At 44.0% G+C, this 23,167-nt stretch overlaps 1 protein-coding gene across 1 annotated transcript in view; it reads right to left on the reverse strand.

The window, feature by feature from the left end:
• Nucleotides 1-4,943: 4,943 nt before the first annotated feature.
• Nucleotides 4,944-23,167, reverse strand: part of LOC144679446 (angiopoietin-1-like) — a 144,831-nt gene continuing 126,607 nt past the window's right edge. The window contains exons 8-9 of the mRNA XM_078539830.1: nucleotides 9,604-9,734; nucleotides 4,944-5,549 (exon numbers count right to left, since the gene is read on the reverse strand). Coding sequence (XP_078395956.1) covers nucleotides 5,389-5,549; nucleotides 9,604-9,734 — 292 coding nt within the window. The 3' untranslated portion in view covers nucleotides 4,944-5,388. The remainder of the gene's footprint in view (nucleotides 5,550-9,603; nucleotides 9,735-23,167) is intronic.

Below are 23,167 nucleotides of genomic sequence, written 5' to 3' on the forward strand. Positions count from 1 at the left end.
CTGACTTGGAAATATATCATCGTTGCTTCACTGTCGCTGGGTCAAAATCCTGGAACTCCCTCCCTAATAGCACTGTGGGTGTAGCTGCAGTGGTTCAAGAAGGCAGCTCACCACCACTTTCTCAAGGGCAACTAGGGATAGGCAATAAATGCTGCCTTTCCTGATTAATGACTGAGAGGTAAACTTCTAGCCTATGCAAGTCTATAATTGTACAAAGATGATGACCTACTTCAAAGCATTCCTTCAGGAGTAGAGCAGGAAACCAAATCACTGAAGGCAAATTGAGATAAAGAAAACAGAAAATGCTGGAAACACTCAGCAGGTCAGGCAGCCTCACTGGGTAGAGAAGTAGTTTCAGCTTGATGACCTTTCATCAGAACTGGAAAAGCCCAAACACTCCTTTCAAGTGAAGCAGCATTTCACTTGCATTTCCCCTAACTTAGTCTACTGCATTCGTTGCTCCCAAAGCGGTCTCCTCTACATTGGAGAGACCAAACGCAAACTGGGCGACCGTTTTGCGGAACACCTGCGGTCTGTCTGCAAGAAAGACCCAAACCTCCCTGTCGCTTGCCATTTTAACACTCCACCCTGTTCTCTTGCCCACATGTCTGTCCTTGGCTTGCTGCATTGTTCCAGTGAAGCCCAACGCAAACTGGAGGAACAGCACCTCATCTTCCGACTAGGCACTTTACAGCCTTCCGGGCTGAATATTGAATTCAACAACTTTAGATCTTAAACTCCCCCTCCCCCCATCCCCACCCCGTTTCTTCCCCCTCCCTTTTGTTTTTTTCAATAATTTATATAGATTTTTCTTTTCCCACCTATTTCCATTATTTTAAAATCTACAACTAATACCTTGTCAGTCTTTCCACCCCACCCCCACTAGAGCTGTACCTTGAGTGTCCTGCCATCCATTCTTAATTAGCACATTTTCTTAGATAATATCACCACCTTCAACACCTCTTTGATCCTTTTGTCTGTAACATCTTTTGATTATCTGCTCCTATCACTGCTTGCTTGTCCCTACAACCAGCACCCCCCCCCCTCAACTTCTCTCTCCACCCCCCCCCCCCCACCCAACCTTAAACCAGCTTATATTTCACCCTTCACCTAACTATACTCAGTTCTGTTGAAGGGTCGTGAGGACTCGAAACGTTGACTCTTTTCTTCTCCACCGATGCTGCCAGACCTGCTGAATTTTTCCAGGTAATTCTGTTTTTGTTTTGGAAAAGTTAAGAGTTGTAAAAGGTTTTAAACAAGGCAGGAGAAAGGAGGGAAGAAAGGGGTAGAATATTGCAAGAGCTGAGAATTTTGTTTTACTACGCTCTCTGCTGCCCTCTCTGTTGGGGAGGAGTAAATAAAGTTTGTTCAAGTATGCCTGTCTGCAGTTGTTAGTCATAGTGCAATACACATCAGAAAGATAACAATGGGGACAGGATGGAAGTTTTTTTTTACACTTTATTTAAGAACCTAAGGACTGAGGGATATTTTGGCACGCATTTTGGAGCTCCTACGGCTAATTTTGAGGAAGTTTGAAAGATTGCTCCATTTGTACCTTGTGTTCAGCTGCACAATAACTCAGCATGGTACGTAATTAAAAAATGGCATTGAAGACGTAATTGGGGACAATGGAGAAATTCACCCCTAATAAGGAGGACTGGTGTAATTACAGATGAAGGTTACATATTTGGCTGAAGGCAAATGAAATAGGAGATGAGAATAACGTAAATGTTTTCCTCACCATTATGGGGCTAGATACTTTTGAGATGGTGTCAAACCAATCGCCCAAGAGACTTCGGTACTATGGACTATTCTGAAATTAATGAAATCTGGATTCATATTATGGCATGACTAAGAATGAGATTACACTGAGGGTTGAATTCCATGAAAGGAAGCAGTTGCCAAGTGAGACTGTTGCAGAATACATTCTCGAGTTAAAGAAACTCTCTCGTCACTGTGGGAATGGTGCAAACTTTGACCTTAGAGTCATGTTTGTAGGGGCACTAAAGATCAATACAATCCAGGCCAAACTTTTGAGTAAAGGCAATAAACTGGCTTGGAAGAAAGCCAGCAATGAGGCCACAGCAATAGAAATGGCAGAAAGAGATAGTTGCAAATTTCAAGGGAGTTCTTTTCCTGAGCCAGCAGAGGAGATCCACTGGATTTCAGTGAGATCCACACCACGGCAGCCAAGTTCACAGTGTCAGAATCAGAAATTTGGATGCTACCATTGCCATGGTAGCCACCAGCTATTTTCATGCCCCCACTCCCAGTCAAACTGCTATGTCTGTGGGAAAGTCTGTCAGATCCAGACAACATTCAAAAGTAGGGAAAACAGTAATGCCCCCGGGTAGTGGTAAGGCACCAGGTCATAGCATGCATAAGGTTGAGGTCATTATAGATCTAAAGCTAGTTCAGGAGACTGGAAATCCTTGAAAAAGCATATGATAGATATGGAAACAGAAGTTGATGTTATCGAGCAGGAGGATCAAGAGTCATATTCAATCAGGGAGCAAGAAAAATAGCACCTAAAAGATGAGAGTAATAGAGCTGAAGATAGTGTTCCAGCACCCACAGTAGAAATGTAAATTGGAGATTCACAACTTACTTTCATCATTGATACACCTGCAGCTGTGCCTGCTACCTTGGAAGGAGAACACATAAAGTCCCTAAGTCACATATCTTTATGCAAAACTGGCATTGAAATATACCTGCAATTTCTCATCATTACACTCTTTAGCCTAGCCATTCATGCAGAATTAAGCACTTTACTGAGCACCGCATCCTTGTGAGTTTCTTCATTAATTTCCATGGCTGACACTGGAGTGTCAAATCTTTCTGTTGCGTATTGTACTGAGTAAGGCTAACACATACTCAACTGAAGGCAGCCATTATTGAACTAACTTTATTTACACATTCCCAACAGGGAGGGCAACAGAGAGGGCAGTATAACAAAATGCTCGGTTATTGCAATGTTCTATATCATGCTTCAGCTATACAAAGCCCTGGTTAGACTACACTTGGAGTTACTATGAGCAGTTCTGGACATCACACCTTGGGAAGGGTATATTGACCGTGGAGGGAGTGCGGTGTGGATTTTACCAGAATGATACCTGGACTTCAAGGGTTAAATTAAGAGGAGAGATTAAACAAACTAGGATTGTATTCCCTGGAATTTAGAAGATGAAGGGCTGATTTTATCAAACCTTTCATGATATTAAGGGGAACTGAATGGGTCGATAGAGAGGAACAATTTCTACTGGTTGAGGGGTCTAGGACTAGGGGGCAGAGTCTAAAAATTAGAGCCAGACCTTTCAGAAGTGAAATTAGGAAACACTTTTACACACAAAGGGTGGTAGAAGTTTGCACCTCTCTTCAACAAACTGCAATTGATGCAAGATCAATTGTTAATTTTACATCTGGGATTAATAGATTTTTGTTAACCCAAAGTATTAAGGGATGTGGGGCAAAAGGATATGGAGTGAGGTCGCAAATCAGACATGATCTCATTGATCGGCGGTGGAACAGGCTGGATGGGCTCAATGGCCTCCTCCCATTCCTATATACCTAAAAGGGGAGGTCTGTGATAGGGTGGAAGGCGGAAGAGATAAAGTAACAAAGGGATGATGATGCAAGATGATAGGGGATGGTAATGGGACAAGGAAAGAAATAGAAGATGAGACTTGAGGAGGTGTGAATGGCAAATAGCAAAATCATCAGCAATAGAAGAGTCTGAAATAACTGGGGTGGTGGTTATGATCTGGGATAAGGAGGCAAATTGAAGATTGATGATGGGAAACACTTCATAGAAACTATAACTTGCTGATAGTTCTCTGCTTTTGTACACCTGTCAGGAGATTACATGGCTATGATGGGGAGATAGGATGATGGAAGTGTCTAATCCAGATGCTCTGGCCATCCTGGTGTACTGGGACAAGTTTGATAAACCAGTTGGTAATTTCCTGACTATTGTCTGTTGGTGTGTGGATTGGCAAAGTGGAAGCAAAACCAAATGGGTCTTCCCGGAGAGATAAACTAAACGGAATCGAGTTCCCCTGCTTCATCCGTATCCACCTCAACAAACACACTGTATAAGATAAGAGCCTGGAATTTCAGGATTTCTGCTGTCAGGCTGATGGGGATTGGGCGGATCTCCCAGGGATACTGTGCTAGTGGACATTCATACTGTTTCTTGCAGGAGGGGTGGGTTTCTCCCAACGTCCCCTACCCCCCCAGGGAGGAGACCTGGTGCAAACTGAAGCCAATGTATTTCTGACTTTGCTTGATGTAATTCTGTTATGTTCTGAGTGGGTTTGAGTTCTAGTGGCGGGGAAGGTAGGCACTGTGTTGAGATATCCTGCTCATATTTAAATCTCAGCGCGTTGCTCATTCAACTAATGAGTCTTTCGGTGTCAAAAACAAACCAGGAAGAAGTAGGGCTGTTGTTGCTTTCAAAAAGCTGTCAAATGAAGAGGAAAACAAAGGCAAATATTGGCATGGTAACATTAAAAATCGCAGAAAACCCATTCATCACAATGCACATGCTGCCTGAGTAAGCCTTGTACAGATGTGTTAATGAGACACTTGAGTGAATTGGCATCATCAAGTTTATAAAACGTTCCCTTTCTCCTTTTCAGATAAACTTAGTTCAAATCTGTCCCTTAGCGTCCTTGTCCCATTTCGAACCGTGAAGATGCACTGCAGCCTGACCTTTATCACAAACATGTCATACACACCGCTAATAAGCACCATGACTGGGTCCCACAGCTCCTGCATTCTGGTTGTGAGTTTACTTTTGGCTGTCATGGCAATAAGCCATTTCTTGAAAGTGCTGGTGGATGCATCTTTGCTCCTTCGCATCTTGCCCACTCCCCTCCAATCCCCATACACCCCCCCACTCCCTCCCACCCCCACCCCCCACACCCCACCCTGCACCTCACACACTTCTCCTGCCTTTCAAAAGGAACTTCTGGAAAAGAACCTTCTTCCGTGCCTAAGCAAAGTGGGGGAGGAGCCCAGCCACCAGCAGGTCCGTCAACGAGGTTCTGTGAGACATGGCAGGAGTTCCAAAGTCCCGGCACTAATGGCGCTAATACTCAGCAGTCCTGCATTAATTCATACATGAAAAAGTTTTTCCCCCCTCTTCCTCCCCTTATTAGCACCAAACCTGCAAACCGCAGAAAAGGCAAATCAACGAGTGTACAAGAATCAGGAAGGGTCAATGTGGGAGTGGCCATGCTGGGAAGTGGAGTGCAGCAAGTCAAAATTCTTCACTATTTCAAATCCTTGGTGATGGAGAGAGAGGAGGGTTCTGGAGGAAGGTGGCTCCTGGAATTGTCCCGATCTAGTTTCAGGTTAGTAAATCGGGTTTGGTTTGAGCAGTTTAGTTCAGAAACCCGAAGGCCGTATCATCATGGTCACAGTGCGTAAGGAATAACTCGGGCCTTTGAAGTAATGCCACTTTATGCCGTTCAGCTTCCCCAGCTTCTGTCCCGCGGAGTAATATATCCCGTTCAGATTCGAAGGTCCACAAGCATCAAACCACCAGCCTGCAAAAGCACAGATTAGAAAAGTAACAGCCGGGCTGCATGGGTTAGCGGCACGTAACAGTCAGAGATTCACACAGCACAGTTGGAGGCCATTCAGCCCATCGTGCCTGTGCTGGCTCTTTGAAAGAGCTCTCCAATTAGCCCCATTCACCTTGCTCTTCCCCCCTAGTCCCTGCAAATCATTTTCCTTCAAGTATTTATTCAATTCCCCTTTTGAAAGTTATTATTGAATCTGCTTCCACCGCCCTTTCAGGCAGCGCCTTCCAGATCACAACAACTCGCTGTGTCAAAAAATATATCTCCTCACCTCCAATGATTCTAAATCTGTGTCTCTCTGGTTACCGATTCTCCTTCCACCTCAAACATTTTCTCCCTATCTATTTCATTCAACCCCCTCGTGATTTTGAACACATTTATTTAATTTTCCCTTAACCTTCTTTGCTCTCAGGAGAACAGCCACAGCTTCTCCAGTCTCCCCACATAACTCAAATCCCTCACCCCTGGTCCCATTCTAGTAAATATCCCTGTATCCTCTCCAATGGTTTGACAGCCATCCTAAAGGGCGCACTAAGTGATTTATAAAGGATTTAGCGTAACATACTTGATTTTGTTATCTGTGCTTTATAAAATTAAGGATCCCAAATGTATTTTGAACAGCTTTATCCACTTGTCCTGCCACATTCAAGGATTCCTGGTTGCAAATATTATTTGTCACTCTCTATGTTATTTGCACACATGCACTCTAAACCTGCTGAGTCTGCTTTCTATTTCCACCCTGTTTGACCCATTGTCTTTCTGAACAATTCTATCTGACAGTGTTTGTCTTCCCCAAGAGCCTACGCACCTTGGGTCGAATTTTTGTCTGGGCTCAGGAAAATCTGACCTGTGCACTTTTGTGGCTCAGAATATGTACATCTGATCCATATGTGGCATTACGGAATTTTGTCGTTTCACACAGGGGTCAGATTTGCAGTGCATTTTGCAAGCCACAGTGGAGTACGCAAGGAGTGTGAGTGTGGAAGCAGGCCAGATGGAAGGCCTGCCTCGGTTCTCTAATACAACAGCCCAGCTCTCAACATCATTTAAAGGTTCCCTCAACCTCACCCCTCACACCTCCACCACCCATCCCCATGGCACTTCATGCCAATCATACCACTTCATATTCCCCGTGCCACCTCTATGCCCCCCATGTATCCTCCATAGCCATTCACTCAATATGCACTATGTACAGTTCTCAGGAGCCATGTAACAGTAACAGGACCTATTTTAAAATCATTGGAAAACCATTAAATCTCTAGCAATCTAAGAACACCCTGAATTTAAACTCACTATCATTGATACTGGACCAAAAAAGACCAAGGGAAAATAATGTTGTAATGCTTTAAATACCTATTAGGTTTATAAACCACATCAAAGATATAATCTGTTATTATAGCCTCCTAAAAGTTTCAACAGTTCCCAAATCAATAAAACAACCTGCTAAGCTGATACTTTTGAAAATCAGCCACGTATTCATAACGGAACACCTGTCATAACTAAAGCTTCCAGCTCCACTGACAGAACAGATGTCCATTTCCATTTCAAAGTAGAGTGCCTGTCAATAAATGGAGGAGAAGCAACAGCAGACCATCTTTCTATTTTAAGAAGCAGGGTTTTTAAAAACCGATCTGCCAGTCCAATTAAACCAGAGCACAAAAACATGACAGCAGAGGACAATTATTTTACATTTTTAATACATTATGGTGCCTTATCCATTGGAAAAGTACTGTAATGCAAATGAACAATGGCATAATGCTGATTGGTGTAAAGGTAAACTTATCTTTGTAGAACAGATCCCTATGATGAATCACTGCATTAAAAACATACCACATTACAACATAGCACCTAACAGTGGCATTTGAAGGTGTTAAAACATTTTACACTTACCTTGCAGAATGTTCCAGACTCCTCAGCAGGCTTTCCATTTTCTTCACAAACTCTCAAACCTGATGTGCTTTTAAAGGGCTTCCAAAGCCCTGTGCCACCAGACAAAAATGGTGTCTGGAGGAAATCCAATTTTCATCCCCAATTTCAAATGGGAAACCTGACCCCGGTGGAGGCAGGTGTGTTTTTTTACACACTAGGCATTCCCAACTCACAAAGAGACCAGGGGAAAAATGGCACAGGGCTATGAATGCTGAGATGTTCTTTTCTTTATCCTTTCATGGGCTGTGGGTGTCACTGGTAGGGCCAGCCTTTGTTGCCCAGCCCCTTGAACTGAGGGGCTTGCTAAGCCATTTCAAAGGGCAGTTAAGAGTCAACCACATTGCTGTAGACCTGGAGCCACATGTAGCCAGCCTAGGTAAGGCTGACAGATTTCCTTCCCTGAAGGGTATTAGTGAACCAGGTGGGTTTTTATGACAATCAATGAGCTTAGCATTTAATTCCAGATTTCATTTTATTGAATTCAAATTCGGCCAGCGGCCATGGTGGGATTTGAACCCATGTCCCCGGAACATTAGCCTGGGCCTCTGGATTACTAGTCCAGTGACATTACCACTACCCATAATCTCCTCCAAATAAAATCAAAGTGTGGCCATACCCGCGCCGAAATGCACCTCCGCACCCAGGCAAAAAATTCGACCCCTTGTTTCTCCTCTCCTGCTTCTTCTACCTCAACCAAATTAGTTGCATCGATCTCTTTTTTGGTTTACCATTGCCTCTAATTTATAATGATTCGAGGATCTGTCCAGACCCCATGACAAACTGAAGCGGTTTACATGAAGTTCCCCTTAATCGCCCACACGTACAATTATAGACCCTGAGTGCCAGCATTTTACCAGTGGAGAATGTTCTATGAAAACCTACATCACAATGATAAATGATGCCACATTTAGGTTATGCTGCTGTGCTAAATTGATTACTTTCAAATTTACATTCTACCAGAATGAAATTGGAACATACATCCACTGGGTGAAGAGTCTGATGAAGAGTCATACGGACTCGAAACGTTAACTGTGCTCCTCTCCGCAGATGCTGTCAGACCTGCTGAGTTTTTCCAGGTATTTTTGTTTTTGTTTCAGATTTCCAGCATCCGCAGTATTTTGCTTTTATCACTGGATATTGTTTTGCAATTAACTGTGATGCTTCTTTTAAAAATGGAGACATTGTCTCTACATTGCATTATATCGTATAACCTCAGCACAGAAACAGGCCATTCAACCCAATTAGTCTAAGATGGCATTTATACTCCACATGGGCCTCCTTTCGTTCTATCTGCCTCACCCCAGCCTTTCAGCTTATCTTTCTAACCCCTCTTCTCTCATGTACTCATCTAGTTTCCTTTTGAAAGCACCTTAAGATATTTTCCTCAACCCCTTTCTGTGGTCGCAAGTTACCCTTGAGACACACACAACTGTCCCCCACATAGTCTTTCTGTTTCCATATTGTTGCAATAGAGTGCTGGTGCTTATGTTACTCAAAGATCCAGAGAAAGTGAATTCAGATTACATCGTCTTCAGTTTCAGAATTTAAATTCGGTTTAAAAATCTGTTAACGCAAAACTGATCCCAGTAAAAGTGACCAGGAAGCTATTGAATTGTTCAGCTGGTTCATTCGTGCCCTTTAGGGAAGGAAATCTGCTGTTCTCATCCAGTCTGGGCCTATACATGACTCCAACCCATAGCTGCATGTTTCTGCCCCTTTGTCCTGGCCTCCAACCCACCCCATCAGAGTAAATAGATTTTCTCTAAACTACCCAATCAAATCCTTTAATCATTTTAAACACCTCCTATTAGATGATGCCTCAGTCCTCTACATTTAAGGGAATATTATAGGTAAGTCTATGTAACATATACAAGCCCAATCTATGCAACTTATACAAGCCCAGTCTATGTACCTAAGACCTGACTTTGAACATCAGGCTAAGTCTGTGCCAGATGCTGCAGTTTATTCTTAACTAAGTGTCAATCCAATGTTGAAAACTCTGCTCAATGCCTAGGCCCAGGTGTGGCGATTAACACAAAACAATTGCAATTAACGCTACATCAGTAGTGGCTGACGTCTACCCCCTTACCTCCTGTTAACATCTGGGCACACTTGCAGATGCACTTGTCGTGATCCAGGTCTTTGGTGCTGAAATCTGCTCCGTGCAAAACCAAACTGCTCTGCTTGCCCGCTGTCCCACTGTACCCTTTCAGGAAGAGCCTGGGAGAAACCAGAGTGAGAGAAGGCTGAATTATATCGCTCTCAGCCAGTCACATAAAATATACAATGGTGTACTGTCAGCTTTCGGAGAAAGGGATTAAAACAAGAGAAAGAGAGAAAGGAGAGAAAGAGCAAAAGAGGAAGAGGAAAGAATAATTTGCATTTCTATAGCACCTTTCTCAACCTCAGAAAGTCCCAAAGTGCTTTACAGCCAATGAGGTACTTTGAAGTGTAGTCACTGTTGCAATGTCGGAAACACAGCAGCCAAATTGCACACAGCAAGATCCCACAAACAGCAATGTGATAATGACCAGTAATCTTTTCAGTGATGTCGGTTGAAGGGTAAATATCGGTCAGGCCATCAGGGAGAACTCCCCTGCTCTTTGTCGAAATAGAGCCAGGGAATCTTTTATAGCTACCTGGGAGGAGAGACAAGGCCTTAGTTTAATTTCCCATCTGACAGTGCAGCACTCCCTCAGTGATGCTCTGAGAGTGTCAGCTTGGATCTTTGCTCGCATGTCTCTGTCCGTGCTAGCCACTGAGCCATGTCTGACACCTAAACTTCAGAAATAGAAAGAAAAAGACTTGTTTGAAGCTCTTTCGATATTCCTGCCTATTCTCAGGTTGTTCCTGGTTTGTCTTTTCGCTTTAGTTTCACCTTACAATGCAACATTTTTTACTATGACACAACCCATTTTTATAGCACGTGCTCCCCCTCTACATTTGAAGAGAAGGAAGCTTAGTCATAGAGTCATAGAGCCATAGAGGTCTACAGCACAGAAAAAGGCCCTCGGCCCATCATGTCTGCGCTGGTCAAACAAGTACCTAACTATTCTAATCCCATTTTCCAGCACTAGGTCCATAGCCTTGTCTGCCATGGCATCGCAAGTGCACATCCAAATACTTCTGAAGTGTTATGAGGGTTTCTGTCTCTACCACCCTTTCAGGCAGTGAGTTCCAGATTCCCACCACCCTCTGGGTGAAAAAATTCTTCCTCACATCCCCTCTAAACCTCCTGCCCCTTACCTTAAGTCTATGCCCCCTGGTTATTGATCCCACCACCAAGGGGATAAGTTCCTTCCTGTCTACCCTATCTATGCCCCTCATAATTTTATACACCTCAATTATGTCCCCCCTCAATCTCCTCTGCTCCAGGGAAAATAACCCCAGTCTATCCAGTCTCTCCTCATAACTAAAACTCTCCAGCCCAGGCAACATCCTGGTAAATCTCCTCTGCACTCTCTCTATTGCAATCACATCCTTCCTAGAATGCAGATTCCAGAACTGCACGCAATACTCTAGTTGTGGCCTAACCAGCGTTTTATACAGTTCCAGCATAACCTCCCTGCTCTTATATTCTATGCCTCGGTAATAAAGGCAAGTATCCCATATGCCTTCTTACCCAACTTATCTACCTGTCCCACTATCTTAAGGGACTGGTGGACATGCACACCCTCTGATGCTCAGCACTTCCCAGGGTCCTACCATTCATCATGTATTCCGGTGCCTTGTTTGTCCTGCCCAAGTGCATCACCTCACACTTATAAGAACAAAGAACAAAGAAAAGTACAGCACAGGAACAGGCCCTTCGGCCCTCCAAGCCTGCGCCGATCATATTGCCCATCAACTAAAACATTTTGCACTTCCGGGGTCCGTATCCCTCTATTCCCATCCTATTCATGTATTTGTCAAGCTGCCTCTTAAACACCACTATCGTACCTGTTTCCACCACCTCCTCTGGCAGTGAATTCCAGACACTCACTACCCACTGCGTAAAATACCTGCCCCGGACACCTCCTCTATAGTTTTCTCCTCTCACCTTAAATCTATGTCCCCTAGTAATTGACTCTTCCACCCTGGGAAAAAGCTTCTGACTATCTACTCTGTCCATGCCACTCATAATTCTGTAAACTTCTTTCAAGTCGCCCCTCAATCTCCGTCGCTCTAGTGAGAACAATCCGAGTTTCTCCAACCTCTCCTCATAGCTAATAACCTCCAGACCAGGCAGCATCCTGGTAAACCTCCTCTGCACCCTCTCCAACGCCTCCATATCCTTCTGGTAATGTGGCGACCAGAATTGCACGCAATATTCCAAGTGTGGCCTAACCAAGGTCCTATACAGCTGCAGCATGACTTCCCAGCTTTTATATTCAATACCCCTGCCAATGAAGGCAAGCATGCCATATGCCTTCCTGACTACCTTATCCACCTGCGTTGCCACTTTCAGTGACCTGTGGACCTGTACACCCAGATCCCTCTGCCCGTCAATGCACTTAAGGATTCTGCCATTTACTGTATCCGAATTAAATTCCATTTGCCACTGATCAGCCCTATCTGACCAGCTCGTCTATATCCTCCTGTAATCTAAGGCTTTCCTCCTCACTATTTACCACCCCACCAATTTTCGTGTCATCCATGAATTTACTGATCAACCCTCCTACACACACATTTGGCATTGGGTCCAGGCTGGCATCAGACAGAAGGATTCTGTGCCAGTTTGTAAACTGTCCCTCCTGAACGAGAGTTAATAAATGATTTGTTTTTTCCTCTGTGCCTGTCAAGAATCAACAGGGAAAGAAAAATAACAGCCTTGTGTAAAGAACGAGAAATCAGGGTGGAGGGAGTAACAGACTGGATGGAGTTTGAAGTGTAATTAGGGATCTTTAGTGGTTTACCCACGTACTAAAAACCACAACCATTTTTTGGCAAGCTAACAAACGAAGATGAGGACTATTTATCTCCCAATAAACTTGTTGTTAACATCATTCAGAATTCTTGACAAGTTGTCATTCCCGCATTGGAATAGTTCTGATTCTAATTTTCTCTCCTGACACTGGCACCAACTCCTCTGTAAACAGTGATAATTGCTCTTTCCAGTGAAGATGAGAATAAGAGGTCTGCATGAGTACTTGATCATATACAATGGTCAGAACAGTTAAACCAAGAGCTACAGGCCATAAAAGATGCTGCGCGACTCCATCCCTCCCTACATCTGCCTTCATTCACAGGATGTGGGCGTCGCTGGCAAGACCAGCATTTATTGCCCATTCCAATTGCCCCTGGAGAAGTTGGTGGTGAGCTGTCTATTTGAACCACTGCGGTCCATGTGGTGATTGCTTGTCGCGGTTTTGACACAACTGCTCAGCCACCAGAGGGCAATCGAGAGTCAATCCTAGGCACTGGGATGAGGCTGCGTTGTGGTTAATGCTATGGAACTAGCAATGCAGAGATCATCAGTTCAAATCCTCTCATGCAATCTGTCACTTAGTGGAGGACGGGGGGGAGGTTTAGGGAGGGATATCCAGTGCTTAGAGTCCAGACAGCTGAAGGCACAGCCACCATGGTGGAGCAATGGAAACTGGGGAACGTAGAAGAGGCCAGGTTAGGGCGTAGGTCTCGGGGAGTTGTAGAACCGGAAGAGATTATAGATAGGGAGGGGGTGAGGCAATGGACGGATTTGAAAACAAGGATTTTAATTCTAAAATTTGCTCTTGTATGGGAGTTTTAAAAGTGATGTGTTGCTGGATTGGGAACCAATATGAGACAGTGACCAGGACTTGGTTCTTGTTTCTTAATGGCCACCTGACTGGTGGGACCAGGGTGAATATCCGAGTCTTTAATTTCAATGTTCCCAGGGAAACATAAAACTGCTGGAAAGAAAGGAATCTGTCAAGTCTTATTAGAACAGCCAGAACAAGTCCCATTATCTGTAACTAAGACAGGTGATAATGGCAACACATAGCTCGTGACCTGCCACTCTCCAGTACACCAAACAAAGTCAAGTTGACACAAAGCAGTGCTTGCCTGAGTCACTTGTTAAACCCCCGCTAACTGCAGGTCCCAGTGCTCCCTGCTAGTTAAAGTAACCTGGGGACCAAAGCCAGAAGCTGACAGTGACTGATCAGACTGGGAGGCAGCTGGTGTGGGTGGAGGAGCTTGAATTGAAACTTGTTCCATTTAATACACTGTGTCAGCCGCAACGTGACTCTCAACACATTGCACACCAGTTGCCCATTGAAATGTTGTACTTGATCAGCTAAAAAGGTTAGAACCTTTCATTTTGAATCAAACCCCTTCACTCTGAATCACCTGCATGGCCAACCCAGCTGTGCTGCCTGAACAAAGGCAAGAGATAGAGCGGAATATGAAAAGAGACGTTGTATACTGGGGGAGTGCTGCAGTGTCAGAGGTGCTGTCTCTCGGGTGAGGTATTAAACCAAGGGCCAATCTGCCCTCTCAGGTGGATGCAAAAGAGCCCATGGCACTAATCCACAGAAGGGCAGAGTAATTCTCCTCGGTGTCCCCTAGTCAACATTTATTCTACAATCCACATCACTAAATAAACATGTTCTGGTCATTCTCTCATTGCTGTTTGTGGGATCTTGCTGTGCTCAAATTGGCTGCCGTGTTTCCTACATTATAGCAGTGGCTACGTTTCAAAAGTACTTCATCGGGCTGTGAAGCGCGTTGGGGTCACGAAAGGCGCTACAGAAATGCAAGTCTTTATTTTTTTTCTTTGATTATAACAGAAAATAAAGAGCAAGGAAGAGATGAACCACAAGTAAAGTGCATCAAGCTGGCTACAGATTCATCGATTAGAGCTAACTGTTAACATGTATGCACCATCAAACAGCGTACTGTCTACATGTATGTGCAGGCACACAATTCATTTTAAATATTACCCACACCGGTTACTGATTGTGACAAACAAATAAACAGACAAACCAATGACAATAATAATGAAACGATCAAAGAAATTAAGAGAAGCCAGTATGAAAGTTTCGGGTCAAATCTTAATGGGCCAAGGACAGGAATTTCTGTGGAGGACAGATTTCTGCTACTTAGGAAAGGAGGGCGAGCAATATCACCGAACATTAAAGGATAGAGAGAGGCCAGTTTCTCAGGAAAACAATCATTTGAAAGAAAGAGCGAACATTCATCGTCAAAGGAAATGTCTTTGGGGAGTAGAGTGTTTCAAACAGCCGCCTTTGAAATAGAGACGGGAGTGGCACCCATCATCACGCCAGAGATGAACCAGGGCAAGGTTAAGGAGGAAGATGAGGGGGAGGAATTAGGAGATTGTTGGTTTTAAATTGTCAGTCTTCAGGCATGAATGGAATGAATGAGGAAGTTTCTAGAAAACAAGAACATTTACTATCACATTGAAAGTAAATAGATGTGTTTTCACAGACAGTGTTGCACACACCGGATCGAAACTACAGCTAGTTAAGATTCAGAAAACTGGCTGGAAATTTATTACATGTAGCGGAATCAGACGCGCGCACACACTAACTGAGCTAAAGTTACAGGTTTCAACAGATTCCACAGCAAAGATCAGTGCGATCACTGCACCAACAAAACCTCGAGGAGAGACCTGCCTGGGGGAGGCCACAACATAAACCTCAATCTCTTAAGGTGCCAAGGGAAGAGTAGGATGCACGAGCATCTTTTGTCTAAGAGGTAATGGGAATGAGAAGCTGGCAATCTCTCATCTCCTGGGATTAGCCGTTCAATAAAGCTGAAAGAAGAAGGAATTTGTTTCCCCCAGCACCTTGGGGCATCTCAAAGCATTTTCCAGCCAATGAAATATGCTTTTGAAGTGTAGTCCCTGTTGTAATGTAGGAAATGTGGCAACCGATGTGTGCATAGCAAGATCCCACAAACAGCAAAAAAAAAATGGCAACAACTTACATTTATATAGCGCCCTTAACATTGCAAAATGTCCCAAGATACTTCACAGGAGCGATTATTAAACAATATCTGACACCAACCTACCTAAGGGCAGATGATTAAACTGGTCAAAGATTTAGGGTTAAAAGGAGCATCTTAAAGAGGTTTAAAGAGTAAAGAGGTTTAGAGAGGGAATTCCAGAGCTTAGGGCCCAGGCAGTGAAAGGAATAGCCGCCAATGGTGGAGCGATTAAACTCAGGGATGCTAAAGGGGCCAGGATTAGAATGCAGATATCTCAGAGGGTTGTGGGGGCTGGAGGAGATTACAGAGATAGGGAGGGGTGAGGCCATGGAAGGATTTGAAAACAGGGATGAGAATTTTAAAATCGAGGCGTTGCTTGACCGGGAGGCAATGTAGATCAGTAAGTACAGGGGTGACAGATGAACAGGTCTTGGTCTCAGTTAGGACATGAGCAGCAGAGTTTTGGATGAACTCAAGTTTACAGAAGGGTAGAAGGTGGGCGGCCAGCCAGGGGAGCCATAGAACAGTCAAGTCTAGAGGTAACAAAGGCATGAATGAGGACTTCAGCAGCAGATCAGCTGAGGCAAATGCAAGCCAGGAGACATTATTGAGTTGGAAATGGATGTTCTTAGAGATAGCACAACTATATGGTCGGAAGCACTTCTCAAGGTCAAAAATGATGCCAAGATTTGCAGACAGAGTTTCTCAGCCTCAGGCAGGGAGAGAGATGGAGTCATTGATGAGGGAATAGAGTTTGTGGTGGGGGCCGGAAACAATGGCTTCATTGGAGGAAATGCAATGATGTCCAGATAATGAGTTTTTAGTCGTGTTGATTGAGGGATAAGTATTGACCACGACAGGAGAGATAACTTCTGCACATAGTGACATGGGATCTTCTACATCCACCTGAGAAGGGAAAACAAGGCCTTGGTTTAAAGTCTCTCTCGAAAGATGGCACCTCTGGCGTTGCAGCATTCCCTCAGTACCGCACTGGGAATGTCAGCCTCGATTATGTGCTCAAACTCTGGGACTCGAAGCTTCTGACTCGGGGGTATGAGTGCCAACCACTGAGTGACTCGTGAAAAATGAGGGAGAAAGGGACCCTATTATTTATGAATGCCTTTTTTAAAAGCTGTGAGGATGAAGGTTGTGCCAGATTTGAATCATCAAAAAGCAAATAATGATGCTGTAGCCCTTTGGCACCCCAGTAACCAAAGGGAATAGTCCAGTAGTGGTAGGATATTTCCCAGGAATGAAGATTTGTGGCTTTTCTGTCCTTTGTGTTGCTGGAATCTAATGCTCAATATTGACTCTGCTCTGTGTGCATTGTATTTACTGCAGCTGTAACTCACCTAGCTCCAAATAACAGACAGACTGTGGGAAAATCAAGAAAAGGATAGACTAGTCACCTAATAACTGTTCATATTGGTAAAATCAACTTATGTCACTTAATAAATAACTTAACCGCTGTTCGTGTGACTATCAATAAGTTTGAAATGGGAATTAAACTAGTGCTTTACTTCAAACAAATATTCTAAACCTACACAACCCCCACGATCAGAATTTAGAGAGAGAGAGACGGTCATTTATCAAGCTTTGAAATATCAACATTTCTCAGAATAGGCAGCTCCTCTACTGGGTAAGGTCAGAGGTGCAGGAGTCATTCATTGCAAAGGTGTTGCAGATAAATGGAAGTATTTGTTATCCTGTTACATTTTGTTAAAATCAATGCATAATCCAGTCTCTCTTTGTTCTGCAATTGCATCCTTATATGGACTAAAATGTTGCTTTATCTACGGTAGTTCCTATTTTTTGTCCAGCTATCTCTCGCCTCCAGCCTTATCTCTCTGATAATCTTACTGGGTTTGGCTATACCTGTCACCCTTCTGTACTTTAACTCAAGAGCCTCTGATTCTATTTGACTGTAGAGGCACCACTGCCGGTCACAGTCAGTCCTCATCCTTTGCCCAATTAGTGCCTCTGGGGAGGAAAGGGTTACTCTCAAACAGCAACCCACCAGGAATATTAACAAAATTCACAATGGGGTCAGAAAGGATAATTAATGTGAGAGAAACATCTCAAATCAGTAATATTGCCACCTTGAAAATGAAAAATCTGCTCTTAAAAGGATTAAGATTTTTTATTCTTTCACATTTCTGACTCCTGCAACTTTTAACTGTATCAAAATTATTTGAGAAGTACTTTATGCGTCTATTTTTCAATGACGGGCTGATCTCCAATGGTATCACACATGGGGCTGTCATGAATAAATGTGGGACTTTGGGTACACTGAAATAGAGAGAGGGAGATGAACAGAGCCAGGCTGGGGAAGGAAAGGAGAGCAGAAAAGGGGAAAGATGGAGTGAAGAAGAATAGGGGAGGAGGAGAGGAGAGGAGAGAAGAGGAGAGGAGAGGAGAGGAGAGAAGAGGAGAGGAGAGGAGAGGAGAGGAGAGAAGAGAGGAGAGGAGAGGAGGGAAGTGGAGGATAGGGGTGCAGCGGTATGATGGGGGGGCAGGGTGGGGGGAGGAGATAGGGAAATACTATGCCAACATGTATGAGATTGTGAAAGAGCTCCATTAAAATTACAGAACAATCCTGCAGGCAAAAGATGCCGATCTCCTGCACGACTTTTGGCCAAGTGTCAAGTGTTGATTGGCTGGTCCTTCCTTTGCAGAGTGAAGGGATAGACCCAAGAGGCTGTTATTCTCAGGTCACTCTTGTGTGCCTCCCCAAGGCTGGTTTCTGGGAAACCTGGGAGCGGATTTATCTCCTTTCTCCCTCAACTGTATACTATGCACAACACAATAGGGAGAAAACAACTTAAAAAAATGTTTTTTAATCTAATATGGTGCCCCTCACACGATCAGTTTTAAAGTTTAATTAAAGTTCTACAAAGTGTAGCTCCTACACATATGTGGCTAACTCCTGTCCTTTGCTGTCTAGTGTTTGACCCTGGGTTCTTGGACTCACAGGTCAAGCAGCAGTCTTCAAGAGCATATAAGTTTGTAATGCTGATGTATCACAAAACCATCAGCTTCAAAGCACAACATGGGAGTGAGACATCATTGTAATCAACCGCTTAGCACACGCAGAGAGGAGCTGTAACTTGCCCGGCTATGCCAGGCAACCACAGAGTTACTGTTTCGTTCACATTAAAAAAATCATTTCTTTTTAATGGCTAATTGTGCTCAGTCCCTTCGTAAAAATCCCGCACCCCACAAAAACAACATGCGCCAAAACGAGATATGTGGGACTAAGGCTTCTGACAAAATATACAATCAGACTATCCAAACATATTTCAACTCCCTCAGTGTCAATTGTGTCTGATAAAGAATCCTGCACAATCAAATGGTTCATTGAGAAAGTGAAAACCACTTCAAAGGAGGGCTGCACCACCATGCCTGGTGCCACACTGACCGGACCATGTTACCTTTTATCTGACCTTTGTGTGCTTTTAAAACATGACGGCCATGAGGAGGTTATCGCCACTTTTATTTTGCTTTTCGCGGTATTTTTCATTTTTTATGAGATAAATAGGAGCGCCGCAGTGAGATCGAGCAAATTGAACAAACATGTTTTTTGCTTTCTGTTGAAGAATGCGAGGCTTAAAAATACTTGGGTGATCGTGCCAAGCTTTCACTGGAACTATCACCTTATTCATAGCACAATGGGCCGATTCTTGCTTTAATAAAAAGAGGAGTGTTAATGATGCGTGTCATTATTAAAACACAAATGAGCCAGCAAGTTCAGGAGATGAACAGATACGCTGTGAGCTGTGAATCTCCAGAACTCGTTGGTTGATCTACACAACTCCACCATTAACTTCACACGAACAGTCACTCGCCCTCAGTGTCCCTGTTATTTTTCAGAACTTGCAGCAGTTACACATTAATTGCCCGAAGCTCACACAGAAAATTAAAGCTGATAATTTAATGGTGTAAGTACCTTTTAACCACATGGTAGTTGTGAATACAATGTCAATCAACCTCTCTGGCCCAGAAAGAGGGCAATTTAAACTGTTCAATCTCATTGCTGCAGGTAGTTAATTCGTCCTAAAGATTTTAAAATCTCTAGCTTTACATTTTGAAATGTTTTACTTATTTTTACTTTCTCTCTTTACACACTCTCCCTAAATCCAATCTTTCTTTCCCTCTCTTTATTTCATTTTCTATCCCTGATTTGATTCTAATTCACCCAATCTGCTTCTCCATCATTCCTCTGTTTCTTTCTCAATTGTTAAATCTCATTGGTTAAGGAGACAGACGGTCGGTGCCATCGTTTGCTGATGTCCCAGGTTCCCCATTGCCCTCCCCATTGCCCTTGCTGTTGCCCTCACTGTTGCCCTGGGTGCGCCATTATGAGCTCACATTCCCAGCAAGTTACAGGGCAAAAGATTTCTGAGCTGCAGGCTCAGAAACAAGCTCACTTGCAAATCCAACCAACCTGGATGTGTCCTGCCAATGATGTCAGGAACATAGGAACAAGACGTGGTTTTCAGACCCCCTAAGCCTGTTCCACCATTCAGTGAAATCATGGGGATGTTGTCCAGGTCTTGCTGCATGCAAACACGGACTGCGTAAGTACTGAACGTGTTTCAGAATTTGTTAAAATTCTAAACACTATCCTGACATGGAAATATATCACCGTTCCCTCAATGTCACTGGGTCAAAATCCTGGAACTCCCTCCCTAACAGCACTGTGGGTGTACCTACACCACAGGGACTGCAGCGGTTCAAGAAGGCAGCTCACCACCACCTTCTCAAGGGCAGGGATACGCAGCAGATGCTGCCCTTATCAGCAATGCCCACATCCCGTGCATGAATGAAGGAAAAATTGTCAATGTAGGAGCTGCTGACTGTGTTTGAACCATTGAACCTCATCCCTGAAAACTAATTCAGAAATGATTTCTCCATAAAAGTGATGAAGAAAATTGGGCAGAGACCCTTCTCCTGTACAACAAGGTGAGAGCTTTTCATTAATTCCTCCAAATCCCTTTGACAGCAAAGACCTCTTAATGAATGAAGTTAAATAAGCCGAGAGTTTGAGCTCTGTGCATTTCTTTAGCATGAAGGCTGTTTCCTAAGCAGCTGCCATTTTGAGTTTTGTTCCAAAATTGGAATGGGGATGACAGCAAACCTCGAGCGCAACAAAATTAACATTACTGAGCAGAGCCAAAAACATTACATCTACCTATAGGGCAGATTATCCCCCCGTCGGAGGGGATGTTCAGGAGCGAGTGCATGCAGGCGCGCCTCCAATCGGCACCCCCGATCGGGGACGTGCCGCCATTTTACGTGGGCGGGTCAATCAAGGACGTCCGCCAGGAAGCGCTATGCACTCCCTGCGCGGGCGTGGGGGAGGATTCCCTGAGCCGGGAGTGCGCTCTTTCACGCATGCGCGCAGAAGAGCACACTCATCTCCCTGAGGCTAAGTGCTGCCTCAGGGAGATCGGCGCCAAATTCAAAAATGGTAAATACAGAAAAGTAAAATTTCCCTGCCATGTCCCCACACTGTCACATGAGTTGGGACATGTCCATCACTTTTAATCAAACCTTTATTAAATTTTTAAAATCCTACATGAAACCTCATCCCGCCCGTGGATGAGGTTTCATGCTTTTTCTGAAGCCCGCCAGGGTTCCCGGCCTGTCCGCCAACCTTAAGATTGGACAGACAGGTCCTTTAACTACTGCAATTACTTTTTAAATGGCCTCAATTGGCCGTTGACAGGTCGGCGGGTGCACAGCTGATTCGGCTGCACCCCCACCGACCTGATAATGGAAATAACGCGAGGTGAAGTCGGGAGTTCCGCCCAATGTCATCCCTCGTCATTTTACACATCGGCAAGTGGGCCCTGTCCCCCGCTCGCCGACCTCAATATCCTGCCTATAAAATCTCCACAGAATGTACATTTTTCAAATATAAAGCTGTGTCAAAGTTGACAAAATGAAAGATTGTGGCACCCTTCACATCATTCCGAACACTTTACAGCCAATGAAGAACTTTTGAAAAGTACTCACTGTTTTACTGCAGGGCAATTAACTTGTGCAGAGCAAGATCCCACAAACAGCAATAAGATAGTGACCAGATAATCTATCCTAATGATGGTTGAGTGATAACTATTGGCTAGGGCACCGGGGTGAGCCATCCTGCCCTTTTTCAAAATAGTGTCATGGGATGTGTTACATCCACCTAAGAAGGCAGACAGGGCCTCAGTTTAATGCCTCATCCAAAAGACAGCACCTCTGACAGTTCAGCACTCCCTTAGTATTGCACTGGGAGTGTCAGCCTAGATGTTGTACTCTAGACTCTAGATTAGAACTTGTACAGCCCCCTGATTCAAAGGTGGGAGTGCTACTGTAGTCATTATGCTTATATTTAGTGTGTAATGTACCTTTAAGAATAATACTTGTTAGGGAAGACACATGATCTGTAGTAACCAATAGGAGAGGAGCGCGGGCTACCTCAGCAGTCAGTGTAGAAATAAAGTTGGAGTGGAAAGCAGACATCGAGTTGCTGCTGCGTACATTGTAAATAAACATAATGTTTCCACCCAAGGAGTGTCTGCTGATCAACTCTAACAATAGAGCAACTCAGCTACCCTTACAACAAACTGGCGATAAGGATAAAACAGGGTTGAACAGAAGAAATCAAGTTAGACAGAAATCAGCACTGTACCTCACCCAGTGATTGTATGTAGCAAGCTCTGTTAGAATCAAAGAAGCTACCCCCTCCCCCCTCAAAATGTCACAATTTTGGAGAATTGATCCTTTTGAGCTAGCCACAGACAATTGGTCTCATTACATAGAACATCTCACGTTCTTTTTTTCAAGTGAACAAGATTACGGGGGAAGAGAAGAGGCGAGCGAGCCTCTTGAGTACTTGTGGGGGCAAAATCTACAGCCTGATTCGAAGTTTCACGACCCCTAGTGCCCCAGATTTGAAATATTTCGATGAATTGGTGGACCTCGTGAAGGGTCATTTTCAACCCAAGCCCTCAGTCACGATGCAGAGGTTCAGGTTTAATTCACGAAATAGTGTCTCGGGTGAGACAATTGCATTCTATGTGTTGAATCTGAAGCAGCTAATGGAACATTGTGAGTTCGGTGCGACTCTAAATGACACGCTCAGAGATTGTTTAGTGTGTGGTGTGAGTGAGGTATTCAGTATTCAGAAAAGATTATTGTCTGAAGTGAATCTGGATTTCAGGAAGGTACTAGCGATAGTGTTGGCCATGGAAAGCGCTGTAAGAGATTCAAAAGCCATATAGGCTGTGCAAAATGATGCCATCCTCCACCTCAGGCAGGAAACCCCAGCCGAAAATAGAGGGAAAATGCAGGACTCTGCCGAGAAGCAGGAAACAGCCCCCGCTAGCCAAAGAATAAAGAAAAATAACTTGGCAGTGGCATCAAAGAATAATTTTAATAGGGGTGGAAGCAGGCAGTCTTTTAGCGATTTACAGTTTAAAAAAAATCAAATGCTATTATTCTCACAGAAATAGACATATAATGAGGCAGTGTAAGGAAAGATTCAAACAGGCTTGTAAACAAAAGAAGAAGCCCAATGAAGTCTACAATGTCAAAGAACCTGAAACAACAAATTCAGACATTTACTCATTGTTTAATCTGAAAGTTGGAGAGAGAGAACCAATATTTGTCACAGTGAAAGTAAATGGCAAACCTGTTAGAATGGAAGTGGACACGGGAACTTCCACTACAGTAACTGGGGAACATACCTTCAGATA

This window comes from Cetorhinus maximus, chromosome 4, assembly GCF_964194155.1.
Source record: "Cetorhinus maximus chromosome 4, sCetMax3.hap1.1, whole genome shotgun sequence".
Taxonomy (NCBI): domain Eukaryota; kingdom Metazoa; phylum Chordata; class Chondrichthyes; order Lamniformes; family Cetorhinidae; genus Cetorhinus; species Cetorhinus maximus.